Below are 20,977 nucleotides of genomic sequence, written 5' to 3'. Positions count from 1 at the left end.
TAAGACGTTTATTCCTTGATTTTATTCCGCATTCGGACACAAAGATGGTTAAGCGTCCCCCCCCCCCTTCCTTCGGAAAAGTAGAGCATTATCACATCTATATCTGGGTCTGGCGAGTCCTACCTGGATTAAGTTCAGACAAACGTCTTTAACATTTCCTAAGCAGCACTGGGTATTTTTTGAATTCCCGTTCGAGCTATTGCCTATTCCCGACTTTCAGGTCATCTTTTATTCTGTGGATTCATTAACTTTCCTTGGTTGTTGCTACAAGGCATGAGTGGGCACACATTTAACGACGCAGAGCGTTGCACTGTGCTTTAAATTTTCGCGTGGCTCATATTCCGTTAAAAGGCACAAGTGGTTGTCAGATATTGGAATAATCCCATACCCGAGAAAGACGTTTAAGTATATATTCGAAACGAACCCGAACTCCTTGTATGTGGTGCAAGACGAAACCAACCTCTCACTGCGCCACCGCCACTGATGTCCGTAACAGCGGCCAGGAAGCGCACAGAATCGCATCCCCGGATAGCATTTGTTCGCGTTCGAGCACTTTACCAACCCGCAGCTGCTTTTCGAAGTGCCATAACCGTACTATTTGCTTACAGATATGAGCATAGCAAGTTCTTTAGGGGGCGGAAAGGCAAAAAGAAGTGAAAGAGAAGCAAAACATAGCATGAGCCCGTATCAGCCACCCAGCGCTCATCCCGTAGGCGCCGCGGCGAAGCGGCGGCAGGCGACGCAGCCATCGCGATACATGGGCTACAATAGAAAGTGCAACTGTGCTTCCCGGAATTTTAATGCGTAGCATTCTTTGCGGAGTATACCCTCACAGCCAGGGCCGTGTAACGCCCTGTATTTCCACAAAAATGCAGGTATCGCGGAAGTTCCACCTGCGATCGTTATAGAAGCGTAAATGGTCATAATTGGTCGAACCAAATTTTGAAAAACTGAATTTAAAAATTTTGAAAATTACAGAGAATGGCGAGCCGTGTAAAGCCCTGCATTTCCACAATAATACAGATTTCGCGGAGTTTATACCTGTAATCGTTATTACAGCGCAAATGTAGATAATTCGTCAAACGTAATTTTGAAGAACTACAAATTAAAAAAAATATAAAAATACGGGAAATGGCGAACCATAACGCACTGTATTTCAGCAATACAAATTTTGCGGAAGTTCCACCTGTAATCGTTATAATAGCCTAAATGGAGATAATTGGTAGAACGAAATTTTGAAAACCTAAAAGGTAAGAAAAATACAAGAAAATTACGGAAAACGGCGCCCTGCATTTTCACTGCACTGCCCGGAATTAGGTTTGCCATGGAGAGTGCCGAAAAAAGAAATAAATCATGCGCGAACAGCAAAATGTTAGCACGTAGATTTCGGAATTGATCTTTACGGCAGTGGCACGGTCTTGTTGCTCGACTATATTTACGGGGGCTTTACACCGGGCTTCCAGCTTACAACGGAGCTTCACAATTTCCCTGGAAAGCAATACATCTGAGTGTGCTCCATTGTTTCCCGTATTATTTCCTGTCTTGGTAATAGCGCCATGGTGAGCGTTATTCAAATGGCTATGCAAATCTTCTGAAATGCCACCAAGCGCTGGTCACAACAACTGGAATGAGAAGTGGTTGAGCTAAGTTTTTTGCTGAGTAGCGCTTTGCACAACGTAAGCCCCGGGCTCTGAGAACAAGCCTATACTTCGCTATTATTCGCTGCTCGCACGCGCGATTCGAGCTAAATAAGGCGTACCTTCAGAATACCGGAGTACGTTAGCAAAATATGGGTCGGGTCTCCTCGCTCTACGATGACATCTTTGGGCGAGAAGGTTACTGGGCGGATTTGAATCTGCAAGAAACAACGACGACGGAATTATGTATGCAACGAACACCGGGCACTGCTCGAAGTATTCGGAATTATGTATGCAACGAACACCGGGCACTGCTCGAAGTATTCAGCATAAATACTGCGCTACGTACTATCGTGATAAATTGAAATACGAACAACGGAGCGCTTGGCTTTCAGTGCATGCCGCGCATCCTGCCGACGGGCCGCGTATGTGCAGTGCGGCCCGTCGAGAGTTTGTGTCCAACGTCGACATGGAAACACCGTCGTTCGGCGCGTGGACGTTTTGGATGTCTTCCCACCGCGTTCGGCGCCCGCTCACGCAAGCGGTATCTAATTTTGTTGCTGCGATGAGTGAAAACGGAGCACGCAGCTATATCCATTTACTTTTCATTTCGTGCTGAGCGCCCAACGGACGATAGAAATAGGATCTTCTTTCATGTCAAGGTTGGTCACCATAGAGGAAAGTTGGTCACGAACTGTCGTAACTTCTTCGCACTACGCATACGCGGCCCGTCGCCAGAAGGCGTGGCATGTACTAAAACATGGATGTACTGAAAGCGCGCTCCGTTGTTCGTAGTTCAATTTATCACGATAGTACCTACTCGCCGACATGGAGGTCTGGTTTGAAGGGACAGACAACCGATTTTTGTGGAGTGCATGTCCTCTATGTCATGTGAAAGCCAGCGTTTTATATACTGGGGTACCCGCAAGGAATTGCTAAAAAAACGGGCAGGAATAATTTTAATTTTGCATTAAAATTTACGAAGACTGAAAGGTGGCGACACTTAGTGTCTAAACGTGACACTACGTTACGTGTCCCGTGGCCTCCGAGATCACCCGGCCATGCGTGTCCAAACTCGGTCAATTGCAATGCGGGGTTCAGAAACCGCATGAAGGAATAGGAAAGGTTGCACGTTATTGTTGTTTTAGCCGGCGGCAAGTTTTTAAACGTCTCTTTTAATCTCACGTGCAGTTAAAAGTGTGTTGCAGCACGTCTTTCTGTCATGGTTGCCAGCATTCCTTTTGACGGGACACATTTGGCCGGTACAACTAAAAATTCCGATTCCAAAATTTCTAGGGCGCTATCAGCAAAACCTTAAGTGATGCCTTTCACTTGGCATAAAGGAAACATATTCGACCAAAATTGGTTGTCTGCTTCTTTGTCAGGCAGGTATATAGTTTTCCGGGACTGAACAGAATTTTCTAGCACTCTAAGGTTGAATCGTAAGACTTAAATTTAACATTTATGCGTGGAGTCGCAGCGGTGCCTGGTAGATACAAAACACGCGTAGAACCACCGTCCCGTATTTGAAATTTGAATGTGTACCCGCCGCGGTAGCTCAGTGGCTAAAGCGTTTTGCTTCTGAGCCCAAGGACGCGGTTTCGATCCTGACCGCGGCGGCTGTTTTTCAGATGGAGGCAAAAAGCGAAAACGGCTGTGTGCTTGAAGTTCGGAACGTGTTAAAGATCGCCAGGTGGTCAAAATTAATCCAGGTGCCCTTCACTACGGCGCGCCTCATATCCCCCCAATATTTTTCTTGAAATCTGAATGTGTCAAGTCCCAATCATGAAGAGCCGCCACGCACCGCCAGGAACTGTCGCACGCTGTCCGAGCCGATCCACGGAATGACGCGAAGCATAGCGATTGGCTTGTAGCTGGTGGGTAGGCTACAGGGCCCGCCGATGACACGCATGTGGTGCTCCTTCAGCGCCTGCGCACAAGGAGAGGCGGCGGTACGCTTTGAGCACGCAAAGGTGGGGAACGGTCATTCAGCTCAGCGATAAAGTGCTAGGCCTACCATGCGCAGTTCCTGCGCCGCCTCGACGTCCAGCATGCCGTCAGTCTGCTGTTCCTGGACGCTCTTGTTCAGGTCGTTCAGTATGGTAGTGCTCGCCTGGCGACTGCGAAATGCCACCATGATGCCCGGGAAACGAGACTGGAATAGAAAAAAAGGTTGCGCGGTAATCCGAAGGTTAATGGTATACTCTCAGAGCAAATCCATAGAAGTACCGTAATTACCCGATTCTAACGCGCCCCCGATTCTAACGCGCACCCTATTTTCCCGGCAAAAAAAACGAAAAAACTTGCACTTCCGATTTTAACGCGCACGGAACTTTGTGAGCAAGAAAAACGAATGCGAGATAAACGGGCGATTTATTTATCGAAGTAACCCATCTCCCTTCTCGTCGCTCTCCGCTGACCACAACATCTCGTCCTTGTTGCCGTCAAGCGCGTTCGCGATGCCACACTTCATAACGAACGTTCAACCATGATCGATGGGATCGTGGCCCACGCCTCGCACGCCCATCCTGCGAACTTCTCCAGAGGCGCACGCTTCATCCGACCACTCGTTTTGAACGCGCGAGAGCCGCTGCTGCCATTGCTGTTATCAAGTGCGCAATGGAACGATTTGTGTGAACGCCGATTGAAAGTCTGGGCGCTTATGCTTAATGCGTCCGAAAAATTGTTGCTAAAAGCTTTGGCGCCATCTTGAGATGACGATGGGCGAGACGAAATTTCCGTTGTTTCGGCAGTTTCGGTTTCGTATCCGATTCTAACGCGCATGCGATTTTTCGACCTATTTTTCCGGAAAAAAGGTGCGCGTTCGAATCGGGTAATTACGGTAAATGTTTTCAGGAACGCCAACTTTGTTCGCTACAGATGAGAAAAGGGCCATGAACCCAAAATAAAAGTTTCATTTATTAGAACGACGGCTTTGGCCCCATAAAAATGATGCCAATTTTATCGACAACTTCAAACAAATGACTAATTTATTAAAGAAAACACTGAAGCAGTGGAGAATCCCCACCCCCTTCCCGGCTATTGCTGTAGGGCAGGGATCGACAAGCTTTTGAGGTAGAGGGCTGAGTTTCATGAATTTATACTCCCAAGAAGATGTCTAGTTATGAAGATGTCTAGAAGAAGTCTAGAAAACGGCTAGTTCATGTTTTTTTTTCTATTTTTATGTTTTGGCTTTACGAAATTGCGGTAAATAGAAAATATTACTATCCTCGCCCTCCTTATAATCATCATCACTGATAGGAGCTGATCTCAGAAAAAACCTGGATCCGCCCCTGTGGGGAAGGGGAGGGCTTTGCAGGCAAAGAAAAAAAAATTCAGCTTTCAATAATATTTCACAACATTGACAAAAATATGGCTAACCCGCCGCGGTGGCTCAGTGGCTAAGGCGTTGCGCTGCTGAGCACGAGGTCGCGGGTTCGATTCCCGGCCGCGGCGGCCGCTTTTCTGCTGGAGGCGAAAAGCAAAAACGCCCGTGTGTACGAGATTTCGGCGCACGTTAAAGATCCCTAGGTGGTCAAAATTAATCCGGAGCCCTCCACTACGGCGCGCCTCATCGCCTGCGTTGCGTCGGCGCGTTAAACCCTACAATCAATCAAACAAAAATATGGCTAAGTGGGAAGATGGGCGACAAAGCCAACTGGAAACGATCAATTCTGTTCTTGTCTCCCGTCTAACCCCATTTGAGGTCAAAACTGGCGGGTCGTCCTTCAAATACGAAGTGGCAAGGGGAGGGATGGAGGTTCTGACGACGTTCTGGGGGTCGTATAATACTGCCCCGAAGGCCGCAGGTTGCCGACCGCTGGCTGCTCTAGGACGTCACAGAGTCAGGTTTGTGCCATTGGCGGCCGCCGACATAAGTCACCGCCAAGGAACCTGATTGGGCGACTGTAGCTGAGCCTCTAGTTCCGTTTGATCGTATGATTTGAATGCTATAAGGTGCCATTAACATACTGATATATTTGTCTTTAGTGCTGGCCTAAATTGCGTCACTCCTGCCCATAATACGTCACAATGTTGCGCTAAGTTTGAAGGTTTTTCCGTATTTCCTGAGTTGCTTTTTATCAAAAACGTATTTTGCGGCTGTAATGGAGCTGAGTGAGTTACCAAAGGCTATTTTTTTAGTGTTAAATAACTCCTATTTTGCTTTCATGGCCCTTTGGAGCAAGATTAAGCCCTGTGGTCGCAGGGGTGCCCCTGCGGAGAAAACGTTACTAGAACGCTTGTAGCGTCGGGTGGAAGAGACTCGAATTTTAATTTTAATTTCAATTGGCGCAATTCTGAACCAGTGGTAAACCCGTGTATTTAAGCAAATATGCACTTTTAGGCTACCTTGGTTGCGTTAGCTTATTTGTTGGCTTTACATTGAACAGGGAGCACATGCGACATCCTCCTGAATAAGAGCACAAAGAAATTAGCGCACTATTCCATTCGAAAACGAAAAAATTCAGCCAAGCTTCACTATCACCTCATGCAATACTACGAACTACGAACGAAAGGCGGCGAGATCATAAGTTGGCGCTACCTTAGCTATTTTAGCGGCCCTGCTTGCTGCCGTGCTTGCCCCTGTTTGCCCCAACGCAGGGAGGCCAACCGCAAACCGCTTTTGATACATGGGGCTTATGGGGAGCTTCGCAACTGGTGTATGTTGAGTAACTATGAGATTTTATGGGTGAAGCACCATAGGACCTCGCTCTGTCCGGGGCTCGGCGTCCGTTTACAGTGTTGCGCATGCGCGAGGAGCATTGGATTGAATTAGATTGGATTGAAATGGATTGGGGTGGATTAAATTTAATAGTATCGGATTGGATTGCACTGGAATTGCATATACTGTACACACGCGTTGTCACTCATTTACATGCGTGAGTGGGCAATGTTACGGGTGAACGGGTGATTTACGGTAAGAACGATCCCCAGTGCTTCGCCCACTCGTCATGATTCACTTCGTGGAGATGCGTGAATTTTTCATATCATAGCAGACCTCGCTGCAAAACTGCCAATCGATTTTGCAACCAAATCCAACAAGCCGTCAAAAAACTTTTGTCTAGTCATCTGTTGCTCTGCATATAACTTAAAGGTTCCCGGCGTTACCACAGTGACGCTGCACCCCCTTCCACCTCCACCGCACTTCTCGTTACCATAGCGACAGCGCAGGGCGATCGTCGGTCGCCTTCGCAACTTGAATAGCCCCTTTGCGGTAGCAGACCCACACGGCGCACGCGCACCTGAATCTCGACGACCTTTCGCAGCACGAGCAGGCGGTTGGTGGTGGCGCGTTCGCGGATGTCGATGATGAGCTCCGCGTTGACGAACTTCCAGGCGTTCTGCTGGACCTCTTCCTCGCCGGTGACGATGGCGTGGCTTATCTCGTACGCGTCGTAGATCTTCGAGTCCAAGTAGCGGTGGATAGCCTCGAAGGTGCGTTCCAACAGCCTCTGCGGATTCATACGTGTTGGCGATCATTACGTCATAGTTTTTATGGGATTACATAACATCTAACATCATACGCAAGAAATGTCGCCCCAAATCTCGACACACCGCACGCGCACAACGTAGAAAAAATACCGCACAAAGAAGGCTTCAGCATGATAACAATATGGAGCTGGTTAAGGCTTCGGTGCAGCCTTTGTCGGCAGGCAGAGAGCAACTGGCGCCTTTTTGCTCACCAAAACGCCGGGGGAGGGGGGAGGGGGGTTGTAGGGTTGTAGCCTGTTGGCCAGCCCACTAGCTACTCCAAGGCACGGATTCTGAAGAAAACCAACTACGTACGAACTCATGAAACATAAACAAGCGCACACAACTCTCTCAATTTGTTCACAAAAAAAAAATACGACTCTGGTATAAATTAGGTAACCCTGGTTATTCTAACAAATGCCTGGGCGACATAAAACCGTACTATATAGATTGGTGAGATGCTGAGCACCCCTGTGCGTCAGCTGGACACACGGATTCACCTATCCGATCTTTGATTTTAAAATTCTGATCAATACATATTTTCCAGCACAATCGAGCCAAGCAAAATTTTAACACGTTTCGCAAACACCGGCCTGCCAAACTCGCGAGACAGGCTGGAATATTTATTATTCTGCTCACTCTGTGTCGTCATCATCATCATCATCATCATCATCATCATCACCACCACCAGCCTATCTACGCCCCCTGAAGGACAGAGGCCTCTCCCATAGATCTCCAATTATCCCGGTCCTGTGCTAACTGCGACCAATTTATCTCCGCAAACTTCTTGATCTCAGCTGCCCATCTAACTTTCTGCCACCCCCTGCAACGCTTGCCTTCTCTAGGGATCCATTCTGTAACCCTTAATGACCAACGGTTATCTTGCCTTCGCATTACATGCCCTGCCCACGTCAATTTCTTCTTCTTAATTTCTACTAATATGTCCTTACACGCGTTTGTTCCCTGACCAACTCCGATCTCTTCTTGTTCCTTAATGTTACACCTCACATCTTCCGTTCCATTGCTCGCTGAGTCGCCCTCAATTTAAGTTGAATTAATGTATTATGTACACTATGTACACTCCATGTGTTATGTATAAATCGAAGAGCGTGCGCACCTCGGCGTACTTGAGCGCGTGCACGAAGCGCACCGAGATGGCGCCGATGAAGAGGATGATGAGGATGCTGTTGGCCAGGTCGTTCTGCTGCATAAGGAAGAGGGCGCACTGGACCGTGAAGATGAACATGCACGTGGCCACCAGCACCAGGTCGAGCCGGTTGTAGTTGTCCATGTTCACGAAGCGCTGCCCGTACGCCGAGATCTGCACGCGTGCACCGCAGGACAGACGCATTCGGAGTTACACCCGAACAGCTACAGCACCTTGTTTTGCTATCCGTTTTACACGGCAAAAGAGCAGCTTTCGGGAACATCGATTGCATCAGTTGGCGCAGCCAAGGGTATCCGCCCAACTGCAGAGACAGTGAACTGGAACGCTCGAGTTCTAAAAATAACATCGAGTGTGGTGCGGTCATTGTCATCAATCATCATCAACAGCCTATTTAGGTCCACTGTAGAACGAAGTCCTCTCTTATTGAACTCCAACCGCTCCCATCTAGCACTGCTCGAGTAACGAAGAATAGGAGTAACACTTAGCGACAGGAAGAAAGCATCCTGGATCGGGTAGATAACGTCAGATGAAAGAAAAAGAAATGAGCTTGGGCTGGTTATGTCGTTAGACGAAATGACAACCAGTGAACCACCTGGGTAACAGTGAATACTGAGAGACGGGACTGGAAGAAGAGGAAGGCCAATTACTCGACTGAGGGACGAAATAACGGGTAAAGAACATTGTATGCTGTGCTCGCTTATTCGAAAATGATTCAATGCCAAAAGCAAAGTGTTGAATAACTTGCGGTACTCGAGATTTGCTGCCCATCTACAGGCGTTCTCAAAAAGGTTGTACGCATAAGCATGGGACGTCTTATTTTCCCTGAAATGGGAGATTGTAGACTGCAATCATGGATTCTCCACCCTGAGTGTGCAGGTATCTTTTCTGAGCTTGCAGACTGATAAGGGCCCTACGAGAATTTTGAGACGAGTTATACATAATGACAAATCTTTTTTTTCTTGTGTGTGTGTCGCCAACGCATCCGTTCATGCGTGTCGATGGCTTTTCTGGCTTTTCGCAAAGCTGAAATATTGTGCTAAGAGCCGACTTTAAAGTACGTGCTACACGAGGAAGTGAAATCAGAGCCCCGGCAAAGCCACTGTTTTTTTCATTATCAGCAGGGTTTGGCACAAAGGGGATGTATGAGAGGGAGGGCATATGAGAGGAGCTAAGGGTCATGTGGAGGTCTTCGCGACCGCTGAAATGGACCTTAATGTATACCTAACGCTATGCGGCTCGGTCAGGTGGCCTCAGCAGGCAAAGAGTCACTTGTAAAATATTCACTTAAAATTAATGTTAATAGCACTTATCTAAATGCACAGTTCACATTTTTTGAAATTGGGAATCATATGCACCATGAAATTTTGCCCAAATCACTGTTCCCCTGGCTGGTAGCCCTAGAAGCAATGACAAAGCATGCGAACCGCGAGCAAATAAAATGAGCGCCCTAATGGAAATAATACTGTCTCTGTTTTCTAACCTCATTTGCTTGAAAGACAACGACTGCATATGAGAAATGGGTAGTTTAGTGGCTAGATTCTTCGAGACATTCTTGAGTGAACTCTCGACGCCGTTATTCCTGTATTTGTCTCCAGAGAGGACAGTATAGCGCACGCTCGTCCAAGTATACGAGAGGAAACCTCCAGTAGTACGTCGTCACTGCTCGCATACGCTCTTCAAGTTGAGTGTGGCACGAATGAACAACAACAACAAAAAAGGTTGCCATCCCGCCCTGCGAAAGTAGATGTCCAGCGAAGCTGCTGTAAACCAGTACAAACGCTGATGGGGGAGGGTATGACATGTTTCTCGTCTCGGTGGGCTTGCCGCTTGCGCTCGGCTTCTCTGGCGGCAAGTGCTGGGTCCTGCCTGCCTGACGCGTGCGCTCGGCGTCTTGGGCAAGAATTGCTTTATTTAACATTTTTACTAGAAACCCATGGGGGGGGGTCCCAGGGTCCCATTGTTCACAGGCACCTTATCAATAATACGGTTTCGAAGCTTGTTTCGGGTTTTTTTTTTTGTTAAAAATTGAGCTCTACGCTGAATGCCTGGTTAGACTGAGGCATGCGCTCGGCGTCTTAGGCGAGAACTGCTTGGTCCTGCATGGGTTGTTTGTTTGCGACACAACATTTTCCGACCAACTCGAGGAGCTTTGCTGTAAAAAGCGATCCTATCCCGAACAAGTGCATCAGCATGTATACGCTCACAGTGAGCTTACCCTTGCGTATGAAAGCTTTCAACCGACTGCAGGCTACTTCTCGTTTGCCATCTGTGCATACATATCTCGTTCGGTAGACTCTGTGCATACATATCTCGTTCGGCACTGACCATGACGGTGACCTCGGTGGTGAACATGGTGAGGTACAAGGCTTCGACGGTGATGGCGGCGATGAAGGCGTTGCTGCGAGTCGTCAAGATCACCATGCGCACCAGGCCGGCCAGCGCGAAGACCACGGCGAGGGTGGAGCTGGTGGTGACCACCTCGTAGTACGAGTGCTCGAACAGGTCCATGACGCGCTCGCGCAGCGGCCTCGCCATCGCCTCGGACGCCGAGTATGAGTCCTCGATCACCTCTTGCTCGGGCACGCTGCCGATGTTCTCCTTCTACGGACCACCAGCACAACACACACCGCTTACAGCTTTCCTAATATGGTCGAGAACAAAACGCTAAAGAATACGAAAAGGTGGCGATTATTTAGAAATCTGGCAAGCTCTGCACAAATCCTGGGCGTGAGTAAGGACTATAGACAATCTGAAGGCGAGAGACTTGAGTGTTGACACTCTAAAAAAACAGAGTTTAATAAATGCAACGTTGTCCGATATCATACAATGCTGCAGCAGAGCTCATGCAAAGGAAGCAAAGATTGAGCTACAGCTATGACTCATCCGTAAGCGGACATGGGTAACTAGACTGAATCCCGGCTGTCATCTCTGTGTGATTCGTCTGCGCAGTACCCAACGTAATCAACTGTGGAGGACTAACCTCGTACCAGTATAACATATATTGAAACATAGGTTCGGCGAATTCTCGGGATAATTGGAGGCGAATAAGTGCTAGGATGCTGTAATAAACGTATATGATCGGGCGGCTCACCCCATACGGTGCATTTTTGTAGCTGCACGTAGCCTTTACGCAGCAGCTCACAAACTGGGGATAAATCGAGCATTAATCTAAGTGAATATGAGTACAAATCACAGGCCATGAAGAAGTTACAAATCTTGAATGGGGAGTCGTAATAAGAATTGTTAAAATGCACCCTGCACAACAGGAGGAGGAAGAGGAGGAGAAGGAGGAAAGATGAAAGAATGGGAAGATATTACTTACCAGCCAAATAACATATTTCGGAATTGTCAATATTGACCCGATGATGTCCATGTCCAAATATCTGGGGAGAAAAAAAGGGATATAAAACATTTTCTTAGTAAGAATTGCCGGTTGGGATCTGTAGCCAAAACAGATTTACCCAGAGGACATGTATAATGAAAAAGATAGTGTAGGTCGGACTCTCCTTGCTGCGGAACGCGAATGCAGAATGGAAAGAGCCCACTAAGGCTTCCAAATTTTTCATTCTGACTAACAGCGCTCACATACCTAAGACAAAGGCAAAGAAGGCGACGGGACGAGGCTACTCTTTTTAGGTTGTGCCTAATTTCGCTCCTGGTGTTTTCTGGGATAAGCATGCCTTTGATTATGGCCCATGTTCTCGGTGTGCTTAAGGTTTTCTTTAGCGCTTCGCAGAAGTTTTGCCAGTATTGTTTAGCTGATTGGGAGCGTAACCGGCTTCGCGAACTCGGCGTCTGTAGCGCGAGCTGGTCCCACTTCAGGCGCGGACGCACGTGAACTGGCGAGGAGAAACACACCCGAGATATCACGTCACAAACGCTGGGCAGAGTGTTCTCGAAGGTCGAGCGGTGCCGGCGCGCGCAATGACGTGATAGCTAGGTGAGGCGTGGCTCCACCTACGCTGATGGGCAAAGGTCGCGTCGGGCGGAGCGCGCCGGAGGAGTTTAACTTTTTGTATGTTTTTCCAAACGCCAACGGACCAAGCTTAAACCGCTTTGCTGCTAATTCTGTACGGCTTAGTAAGCAGCTCTTAGCTCGCTTCGCTTCATGTGGTGCAATATTGCGCAATGCATGTGTACCGCTGCGCCAACCCTTCCTCAGATCGAAGATGCTAGTGAAAACAAAACCCAAATAAAACATGAAATATAAATGCTTTTAAAGCCAAAGCTTTTTTTAGTGAGACCTATGGCGTTTTGAAAAAAAAAAAAAAACAGTGCGTTTCCCCATAGACTGGCTCGTCGACCGAAAAGGTCTGATGGGATGTCTGCCCACACGGCACTTACGTGAAACCGGGTTTCCATTGCGTCAAAATGGTTACTTAAAACTGCGAAAAAGGAACGGTTGTAGACAAGACAATACACGCATCGATCATAAAGGAGTATACTTCATCCCATAAACCAAGTATCGGTACACATTCATATCGTTCGTAACTGCGTTTACTTAGTGCGCGAAAAAACGTTGCATGGGTTCGTACTTTGTTTGCGATTTGGGTCTTTGAAGGCTTGACGAACGATCAGACGCACTTTTAGCTTTCGCGCTTCTCTCAACATTCTTTGAGAAGGGATAGTAAATTTTTGTTGGAAGTGTATCTGATGAACCAGGAGAGAATTTCGGCCACATTTTTTTTTTCATTGGCTTTATATTCGAGCCACAGTTTGGCGAACACTGCGGGCAGTTTTTTTTTTTTTTCGTGACAATTTTTTGTCCTAACTTTACTCCCCGTTGCTTCGATTGCGTCCCTGCTTAAAGCCAAGTCTAGCTCTCACGGCGACTGCCGTACAGTTTCACAGATGCACTTTTTAAAGCAAAGCTTTCTACCTCTACCAGCCAACAGTTCTTTCGCGGCGTGCGGGACAAAAAACTTCAACGCGGGGAGGCGGCGGCGGTGGCGGCGGGGGGAGGTTTCACTCACGGAGCACGGCAACGTTACTAGTTGGAGCACGGAGCACACGAGGTGGCGCGGCAAATTTAACCAGCGTTCCCCGCGCGGAAGTGCCTGCTCGCCGGCGGCGACGTTGGCGGTACGGCTTTGTCGTCTGCTTTAGCGACGATTGTTTTGGGCCAGTTTTGGTGCAGCTTCACCTCGATTGCGCGGTGCCTTCGCACGGCTTGGTTAACTTGTTCGACAGCACCTCCAGGGTAACCCGCACCCGACAGAATTGGTGAATACCAATTCAGTTGTGTTTTGCTTCTATGACTGGGGAGGGGGAAGGCGCTTTTTGGCGCGAATCCCGGGTAACGGCTGGCAGAATATCTGGTTTCACTTTTTGTAGAGCCACATGAGTGAATTCAAGTGGCGTCGCATGGCCAATTATTGTGGTGTCGTTTACAGCTTTGCTTTCCAACCACTTTCACAGCGTAGATTGGAGCCAATTTTTTTCCCGTGCATGTTGTCACAAGAGAGAGACGGTCTTGCAGGAACAGGAGTTCTCTTCATAAGCAAGCGGCGCACCGAAGAGCGAGTCAAGACGAAGAAATACCTCTTCTTCATCCACTAAGCGCCTTTCGGGCCATTTGGTGGTGCTAGCAACTTTGCAGATAGCTCGCCCGTATTCCTGCCTGTAATTGCCCTCTCTACTGTGCCATTATGAACAAGACCGCTACCAAACATCAAACAAGTAGTACCGTCAGTACCTTTGAGCAAGCTTCCACAACGAACGCAAAAAAAAAAAAAGAAACGTGGGGCACATTTTAGGCGAACATATCGCCCGATAGCCGCAACATAAACAAATATGTGAATTGAATTGGACTTTGCTTTTGTTTGAGGAAAGACGACGCTGAGTTCATGTAAGTCACACTCTCCCAACTCGCATTGCACAGATCGACATTGCAATATGCGCAAAGCGGTACGTTGGTCAAACTGTTCACGTGCTCAATCATGTGGCGTGCCAATTATTGTAAACAACGATCAGAACTTTTGCTAAACTCAGCTACCCAATATATTGAGTAATGGCTTGCCACCAGATTTATGTTCAGTGAATAAGAAATGTTTCGTTCTGCATAACATGTTCGAGTTTGCCACCGAAGTTTTGTTTCTTGAACAATACCAAAGTTATCTCGATCTGCGCAACCATAACCCTGGCACTCCGGAGAGCCGTAGTCACATCTACTGGTCATAGCTACTATTCGACACTGACTTTATTTTTAATGACACTGAGTCCCCTATCTCCAGCGATGGCTGTTATTACATGACGAACTTAACTTAGCGCATCTCTAGCGAAATTTTTACAGCAAAGTTGTGTGCCTCTACTTCCAACTGTTTCATATCCGTGGGCAAAAACGCCAAGGCTCTAAGACCTAAGACGCTGAGCGCATGCCTCACGCTAATCAGGCTTACAGCACAGAGCTCAGAATTCGTTTAAGGAAACGACAAAACAAGCATTGAAACCGCATTATGGATGATAAGACACCTGTGAACAATTGGACCCCCCCCCCTCCCCAACACTTGTGTTCTTGATACAGATTATGCTTGTAGATTATCTTTGAAGGCTATCGATCACTAAATAAAGCAGTCCTTGCCCAACACGCAGAGCGCATGCGTCAGGCTAGGCAGGACCTAGCATTTGCCACCAGAGAAGCCTTGCGTAGTGTCAGTAGATAAGGTATTAAAGTACCGCCACCGAGGCACGCAAGTCAGCAACGGCGGCCATTTTGTCGTTTATCAGTGTTGCGAGATTGCCGCATCTACGGCCTCGCCGTTAACTTCAATCGGGTCGTTTGTTAAGAAGACTACCGAAGATGCTGCAAAACGGCATTTTTGGACACCCTTCTGCTGTTGAAATGCTGTTACACGCATTACCTTTGATTCGCATTCCGAACGGCGAGAGCCGCGTGCAGCCGCCGAGCAGGGAGGACAAGCTAAGCCTACCAGAGCTGACCGACTAATACGCATAAACACCAAAATCAACCGTCGCAGTGTAAAGAAATGTCACGTAATGCAAACTGACCATTGATCATGACGGCGGCCAGGAACAATAGGAGAAAAGAGTGCCGATACTCTGTAACCTTATCTAGTGACACTAGCCGAGCGCAAGCGACAAGCCCGCCGAGACGACAAGAAACATTTCATACCCTCCTCCATCACCATTTCTAGTGGTTTAAAAACAGATTTGCTGGACACCCACTTTCGCAGGGCGGGACGGCGACCACCCCGGAAGATGTTTTTTCTGGTAACCTGAAAAGCAGCACTCACACTTTCTTGTCGAATGGGTACTGAAGGGCGGCGATTAGGGTCATCTTGGTCCTTTGTTGGATGATTCCCTGTCGGTACTGTCGAGCATAGCTGACCTGCAAATATCGTTTGCATGGGCATTGGCGCATTGAAGCATAACGCGTCTAAAACCCCATAAAATACACATCGCAAGTGTCAATCCCAACTTAAACTTCACGGCTAGGGAAATTGAATTTATTTACCAGCCAACTGCAACTCTGCAATGCTGACGTACTTTCAAATGCGACGTTAGTTTCAAGCACGATCAAGGAGATGCTTTTAGTGAGGATAGCAGTCATGTCCCCCGTGGCCCTGTTATCTAAATTTTTATAACGACGTATGATCAAGCAGGTTTCATTGCAAATAAAAATACTGTGTTCCGAACTGCGCGGACATCACGAGGAGGAAACCAGAGAGCAGTTGCCCCATTATCCCATTTTCTGTTTGACAGAAACGTTAACAGCACGCGCGCATGCGTACACGCACACATGCACACAAGCACGCGCACACGCACGCACACACACGCCAAACCCACGCGGTCGCGCGCGCACACACCCATTGGCCTAGCTTAGGCTACGGTTCCTAGAATATATTCTAGGGACCGTACTTATGCCTTCCTGCGTATACATCAGCGCCGGAAAGAGTGAAAGCAGGACAGTTTGGTAAGCGCTTCGCATTTAAAATGTCAACAACTTCGGCCAGCAGAAGACACACTTACCTGCTCAATCCGGAGGACATTCTCAACGGCCATTGAGTTGACTTGCTTGGGAATTCTCCTGAATCGCACGACGCAGCCGGTGCGCTACAGAGACACGAAATACGAGGCCTGTTACACGCTGCCGCGGGTCACTATCAGGCTACCACAACGAAAAATCGGGTTCAACATTGAAGGAAGGGGCACAAAGGGGAAATTTTAGCTTACAGATCCACATGTAACATGCGAATCATATCTGGCAAACCTAGATCTTCTGGTGTGGACATCTTAGCGCCGCTTTTCTTTACGCTTTGATGCCCCTTTTCTTCAGCCAGTTCCGGCTTATAAGGGCCGTAAAATCTCAAGAAACACCTGAGCAGCAGTAGGGTACGAGAACAGAAGGTGCGCACGGGGAACCAAGGGGTGAGCGAGTTTGTACACCCTAACATTTTCTATTGTTAAAATTAGCCGAGAAGGGATCAGTTATTTGCGATCAATCAAAAAAGAGAAAGAAAAGGAAAAGGACAGGATAAGAAAACCGGTAAGAAAGCACTACTTGGGATCGCGCACGCACGAAATTTTTGAGGCTTACATGATAGCGAAAAGGGGCGACACGTGCGTCAGTCAGCAAAAAAACGCCCACCTCCCCTCGCGGGAACCCCTGTGTAGATGCGACGCATAGGCGGAGCGGCGAAGAGACCGCGTTTTATAGCGCGCATAACGTTGAGGGGACTGCGTAAGCCGGTCCCAGTCGATGACGACGTTGGCGTACTTGTAAAGCGGCGTGGACTCTAGGTGTTTGAGCCAAGCGTGGATGTTGCTTCGCCAGAGAACGGCACACCGGTTATATGCGCAGCGCGCCCGAAGGAGAGGAAACCGCCGAAGAGAGAGTACTGCACATGCGCCGGCCCCAGCGCGTCTGCCGCGGCTATGACGCAACGTGCCTCGGCTATGACGCAACACAATCCAACACAATCCACTTTAATCCAATCCAATCCAAATCCAATCCAAGCGAAGCCAAGCCAATCCAATCCAAGCCAATCCAATCCAATACAATCCAATGCCCCTCGCGAGAGAGTGTTCGCTATCGGAGAGGAGAGGGGATGAGCGGCGGAGAGCGCAGCTGGTGCGGCGAGGAGAATGGGGGAGGGGTGGACAACGCCGCCGCCGCCGACGACGACGACGACGACGACGACGCCGGAGGGACAAGGCGAGTGAATCAGATGCTCGGCATCTAAAAATTAGCCGAGAAGGGATCAGTTCATTAGATAGGCACGCTTGATTGGTGTTAACTCACTACAGCCTGATTGCTTCGGGGCGATTTAAGCTGCTGAAGACCGCAACATTCCGCTCGGCGCTTCAAATTTGTCACATGCTTCTCACGTGACGCTGTGGACAACTATTAGTTGGCGCCACTTTGGTACTTCGACAACCCCCTCAGCGACTTTGAGGAACCTTCTAAAAGCAGGGTTTGCCAGGCGGGGGGAGTATACCCAATAGCAGTCGCTGAAATAGCAATGGCGGTGCAATATTGTCAGTGGCCTTCCCGTCATAATGGGAGTATATATTCTTAAATGTATTGAGTCAATGTTTTCCCCCATACATATTTCGTACTCCTGCAAACTTTTATTAAACTTACTACGATAGAAGTATATTAATTTGCAGTTGAAATCATGGTTTTGCCCGCCGCGGTGGCTCAGTGGCTAAGGCGTTGCGCTGCTGAGCACGAGGTCGCGGGTTCGATTCCCGGCCGTGGCGGCCACTTTTCTGATGGAGGCGAAAAGCAAAAACGCCCGTGTGTACGAGATTTCGGCGCACGTTAAAGATCCCCAGGTGGTCAAAATAATCCGGAGCCCTCCACTACGGCGCGCCTCATCGCCTGCGTTGCGTCGGCGCGTTAAACCCTACAATCAATCAATCAATCAATGAAATCATGGTTTTCTTTCATTGTGCTCACTATAACGAGCACCGGCATTTTCTGGAGAACATTTGGGATCGGGTGGTTCGCTGAAATATATCTGCAGCCATACAACACCGACTAACTTGCTAAACATGAAGCACACCAACTATTCCTCTAAAAGTGTAACCTCTGCTAGTGCCGCTAGCTACTGCTAGTGCTAGTGCTAGGGCGTTGCGCTGCTGAGCACGGGATGCGGGTTCGATTCCCGGCCGCGGCGGCCGCTTTTCTGATGGAGGCGAAAAGCAAAAACGCCCGTGTGTACGAGACTTCAGCGCACGTTAAAGATCCCCAGATGGTCAAATTAATCCGGAGCCCTCCACTACGGCACGCCTCATCGCCTGCGTTGCGTTGGCGCGTGAAACCCTACAATCAATCAAGTGGCGCGCATACTTCCCTTCTTTAAGCAATCGCGGTGCCCCTCTCCTAATCTAGAACATCAAATGCTGTGATGGGTGGGGAAATTACGAACAAGTAATTTCTTTGCGCTCAGTTAGGTCTGTGCATAACGAACGAGGTTGCAATTACGACTCAAAATGGGGAAATGCTTGCAGCTTCAGACAACTGGCACCGCCTGAACAAAAAAACGGAAACATTGTCACGAGGTAACAATGAAGTGTTCATTAGGATATGGCCTTGGTGCTGAAGCAAAACTATTGACGAATAAGCTGTGTCAAGCGCACAGACTGCCCGGGTTCTGTCTCATGGCCGACATCGTGTAACGTAAATACATCGCTTCAGCGTCACCCATGACTCGCCTCATCACTGTTCTACCGCCACGTAACAAGATTATTACACTCGCTCGAGCACCCACCTGATTTCTGGTGTCGAACAGGTAAAACTGGTTCATCTATTTTGGGACCCTTACGCGGTGCTCAGGGAATAATATATGTGCACGCCCTTGGCGCGCAAAATCAGGCACGAAATTTTCACACGCAAGGGCTACTTTAGGCTTATAACTACAAAAAATCTACATCGCGTACTCGCCGAACGATGACAGCTGTCAAACATGGTGATGGCTGGCACCCAACCAATAAGAGCGCGCGGCCTGCGTTTACGGGTATGGCGCGGGTAGCTTTCGCACGCGGACACGAAAATTCCACGACACCCTATAGCTACACATGCAGCTTCGCTGTAAAGAGAAGCGTCGGGGCGCACCATGGACGAGTTGAAGCGGAAGGTGGCTTCTAGCGGGTTCTTGATGAGCGTGTGCCGCGTGACCCACTTCCAGTCGGCCAGGAGGAAGAAGTCGTCCTTCTTGTAGAGCACGCGTGCGGACTCGGCCGCCTCCGACAGGTACTGCACGGCGTCGCGCATGGTGCGCAGCTCCACGTCCGACACGTCCAGCACGCCTGCGTGCGAGCGCCGTGGAACAAGCCGTCAGGGCTCCTTGTGCACAGTATACGCCGTCACGCATGTGCACGTACCCAGAGATTGCAGCACCATGGGGAGGAAGGTGACGTTCACCAGCTGCGTGAGCACCATGTCGCCGATGACGTACAGGTACGACTAGAGGGACGAAGAATGAGAAAACAAACCAGTTTCGTTAAACGTGAAAGCTGCCAAATGAGGAGCAGCGATTTGAAAGAGGGGCTCGTACCAGTCTGGCGTTGGTACCTGGCGTTGTGGCCTAGCAACGGTATACCCTCCGTAGCAACTGCATAGCTTAAAGGGACTCTGAAGTGATTCGTAAACATTGCGGGATTACTAGCGCAAACTGTATACTCCGGAGCAGGGCCGGATTAAAGGGGGGGCTACGGGGGCTGCAGCCCCGGGCCCCCCGCTGCCAGGGGCCCCGCTCGATCATATGAAAAAAAAATATATCGTGATTGTGCTCGCTGCCCGCATTGAAAGTTGAAGGTGGGAGCTTCAACCTCACCTCCACACTGAAGCTGACTAACTCGGGACACTGGGGAGGAGTGGGGGGCCCCTCACGTTATGGTTGACAACCTTCGAGTCCATTTCAATTTAATTTAGTTATTCCTACTCCTCTTCCTTGTTTTCCCGACGTTTATGAGAAAACGTCTTGGACCAAAAGTCGTGGGTACACAGCTTGACCGGGCCTAAGAAGCCACATAACAAAGGCCCCAAACTCGGCTTTGGTATTTTTCGGCACAGGTCATTTTGGTAGGCTTTTCGGTACACGAACATCTTAGTACGCGGGCGTTTCGGCGCGCGCACGTTTCGGTATAAGAAAGGTTCAGGCATGCGAATGAAATAATGTCTGAAGAACATTGTAAATTGGTTAATCCTGAGGGATGTTATATGTAATTATTGACAACTTAAGCAGTGCCCTACGGGCTCATACACAGTTTCTGCCAGAAATTTCAATGTATAGCGCTTGACAAGGAAGTTCATTGCAATAACGACCCGTTCAATAAAGCTAGTGGATTAGTTGAATCACATAAGCGTGATTGATATCGACTCGATATTTCTCGCTGAATGGACAGCGTATATATGGTTATTTAAATGTTGAAAGGTTGTGTAGACCACTCGGAGGATCGTTCGGCTTCAGCCCGCGCCTATGTGCTGTAGCCTCTGCAGGCTGTCTGAGCAACAAGCGTTGCGGAAGCTACATGTCCGCGCGACTCCATTCGTAGCGTAATTCTCTAGGCGCCACTCCGTGTGGACGCAGAGGCCGCCGGCCCAGCCCGACCGTAGCGGCTCCCTTCGAGCTGGGGAATCAGCAGGCCTAGGCGGTGTGAAGAGCTTGGGTGTGGACCCAAAACAAAGCAACAACAACGTCTGTTTTCTTTCGGGATGGCGGAAGCTGTGTCC

At 48.7% G+C, this 20,977-nt stretch overlaps 1 protein-coding gene across 1 annotated transcript in view; it reads right to left on the bottom strand.

Annotated features, from left to right (window-relative positions):
- Positions 1-20,977, bottom strand: part of LOC144180324 (sperm-specific sodium:proton exchanger-like) — a 57,550-nt gene that overhangs the window by 17,952 nt on the left and 18,621 nt on the right. The window contains exons 9-19 of the mRNA XM_077708696.1: positions 19,627-19,708; positions 19,358-19,551; positions 16,267-16,350; positions 15,531-15,625; positions 11,600-11,660; positions 10,603-10,878; positions 8,227-8,430; positions 6,881-7,090; positions 3,655-3,792; positions 3,442-3,567; positions 1,760-1,855 (exon numbers count right to left, since the gene is read on the bottom strand). Of these exons, the coding sequence (XP_077564822.1) occupies positions 1,760-1,855; positions 3,442-3,567; positions 3,655-3,792; positions 6,881-7,090; positions 8,227-8,430; positions 10,603-10,878; positions 11,600-11,660; positions 15,531-15,625; positions 16,267-16,350; positions 19,358-19,551; positions 19,627-19,708 (1,566 nt within the window). The remainder of the gene's footprint in view (positions 1-1,759; positions 1,856-3,441; positions 3,568-3,654; positions 3,793-6,880; positions 7,091-8,226; positions 8,431-10,602; positions 10,879-11,599; positions 11,661-15,530; positions 15,626-16,266; positions 16,351-19,357; positions 19,552-19,626; positions 19,709-20,977) is intronic.

This window comes from Haemaphysalis longicornis, unplaced genomic scaffold (assembly GCF_048455015.1).
Source record: "Haemaphysalis longicornis isolate Haplotype H1 unplaced genomic scaffold, Haemaphysalis longicornis Haplotype H1 scaffold_4, whole genome shotgun sequence".
NCBI lineage: Eukaryota > Metazoa > Arthropoda > Arachnida > Ixodida > Ixodidae > Haemaphysalis > Haemaphysalis longicornis.
Note: the sequence above shows the minus strand (reverse complement) of the source record. Positions and strands in the feature narration are given on the sequence as shown.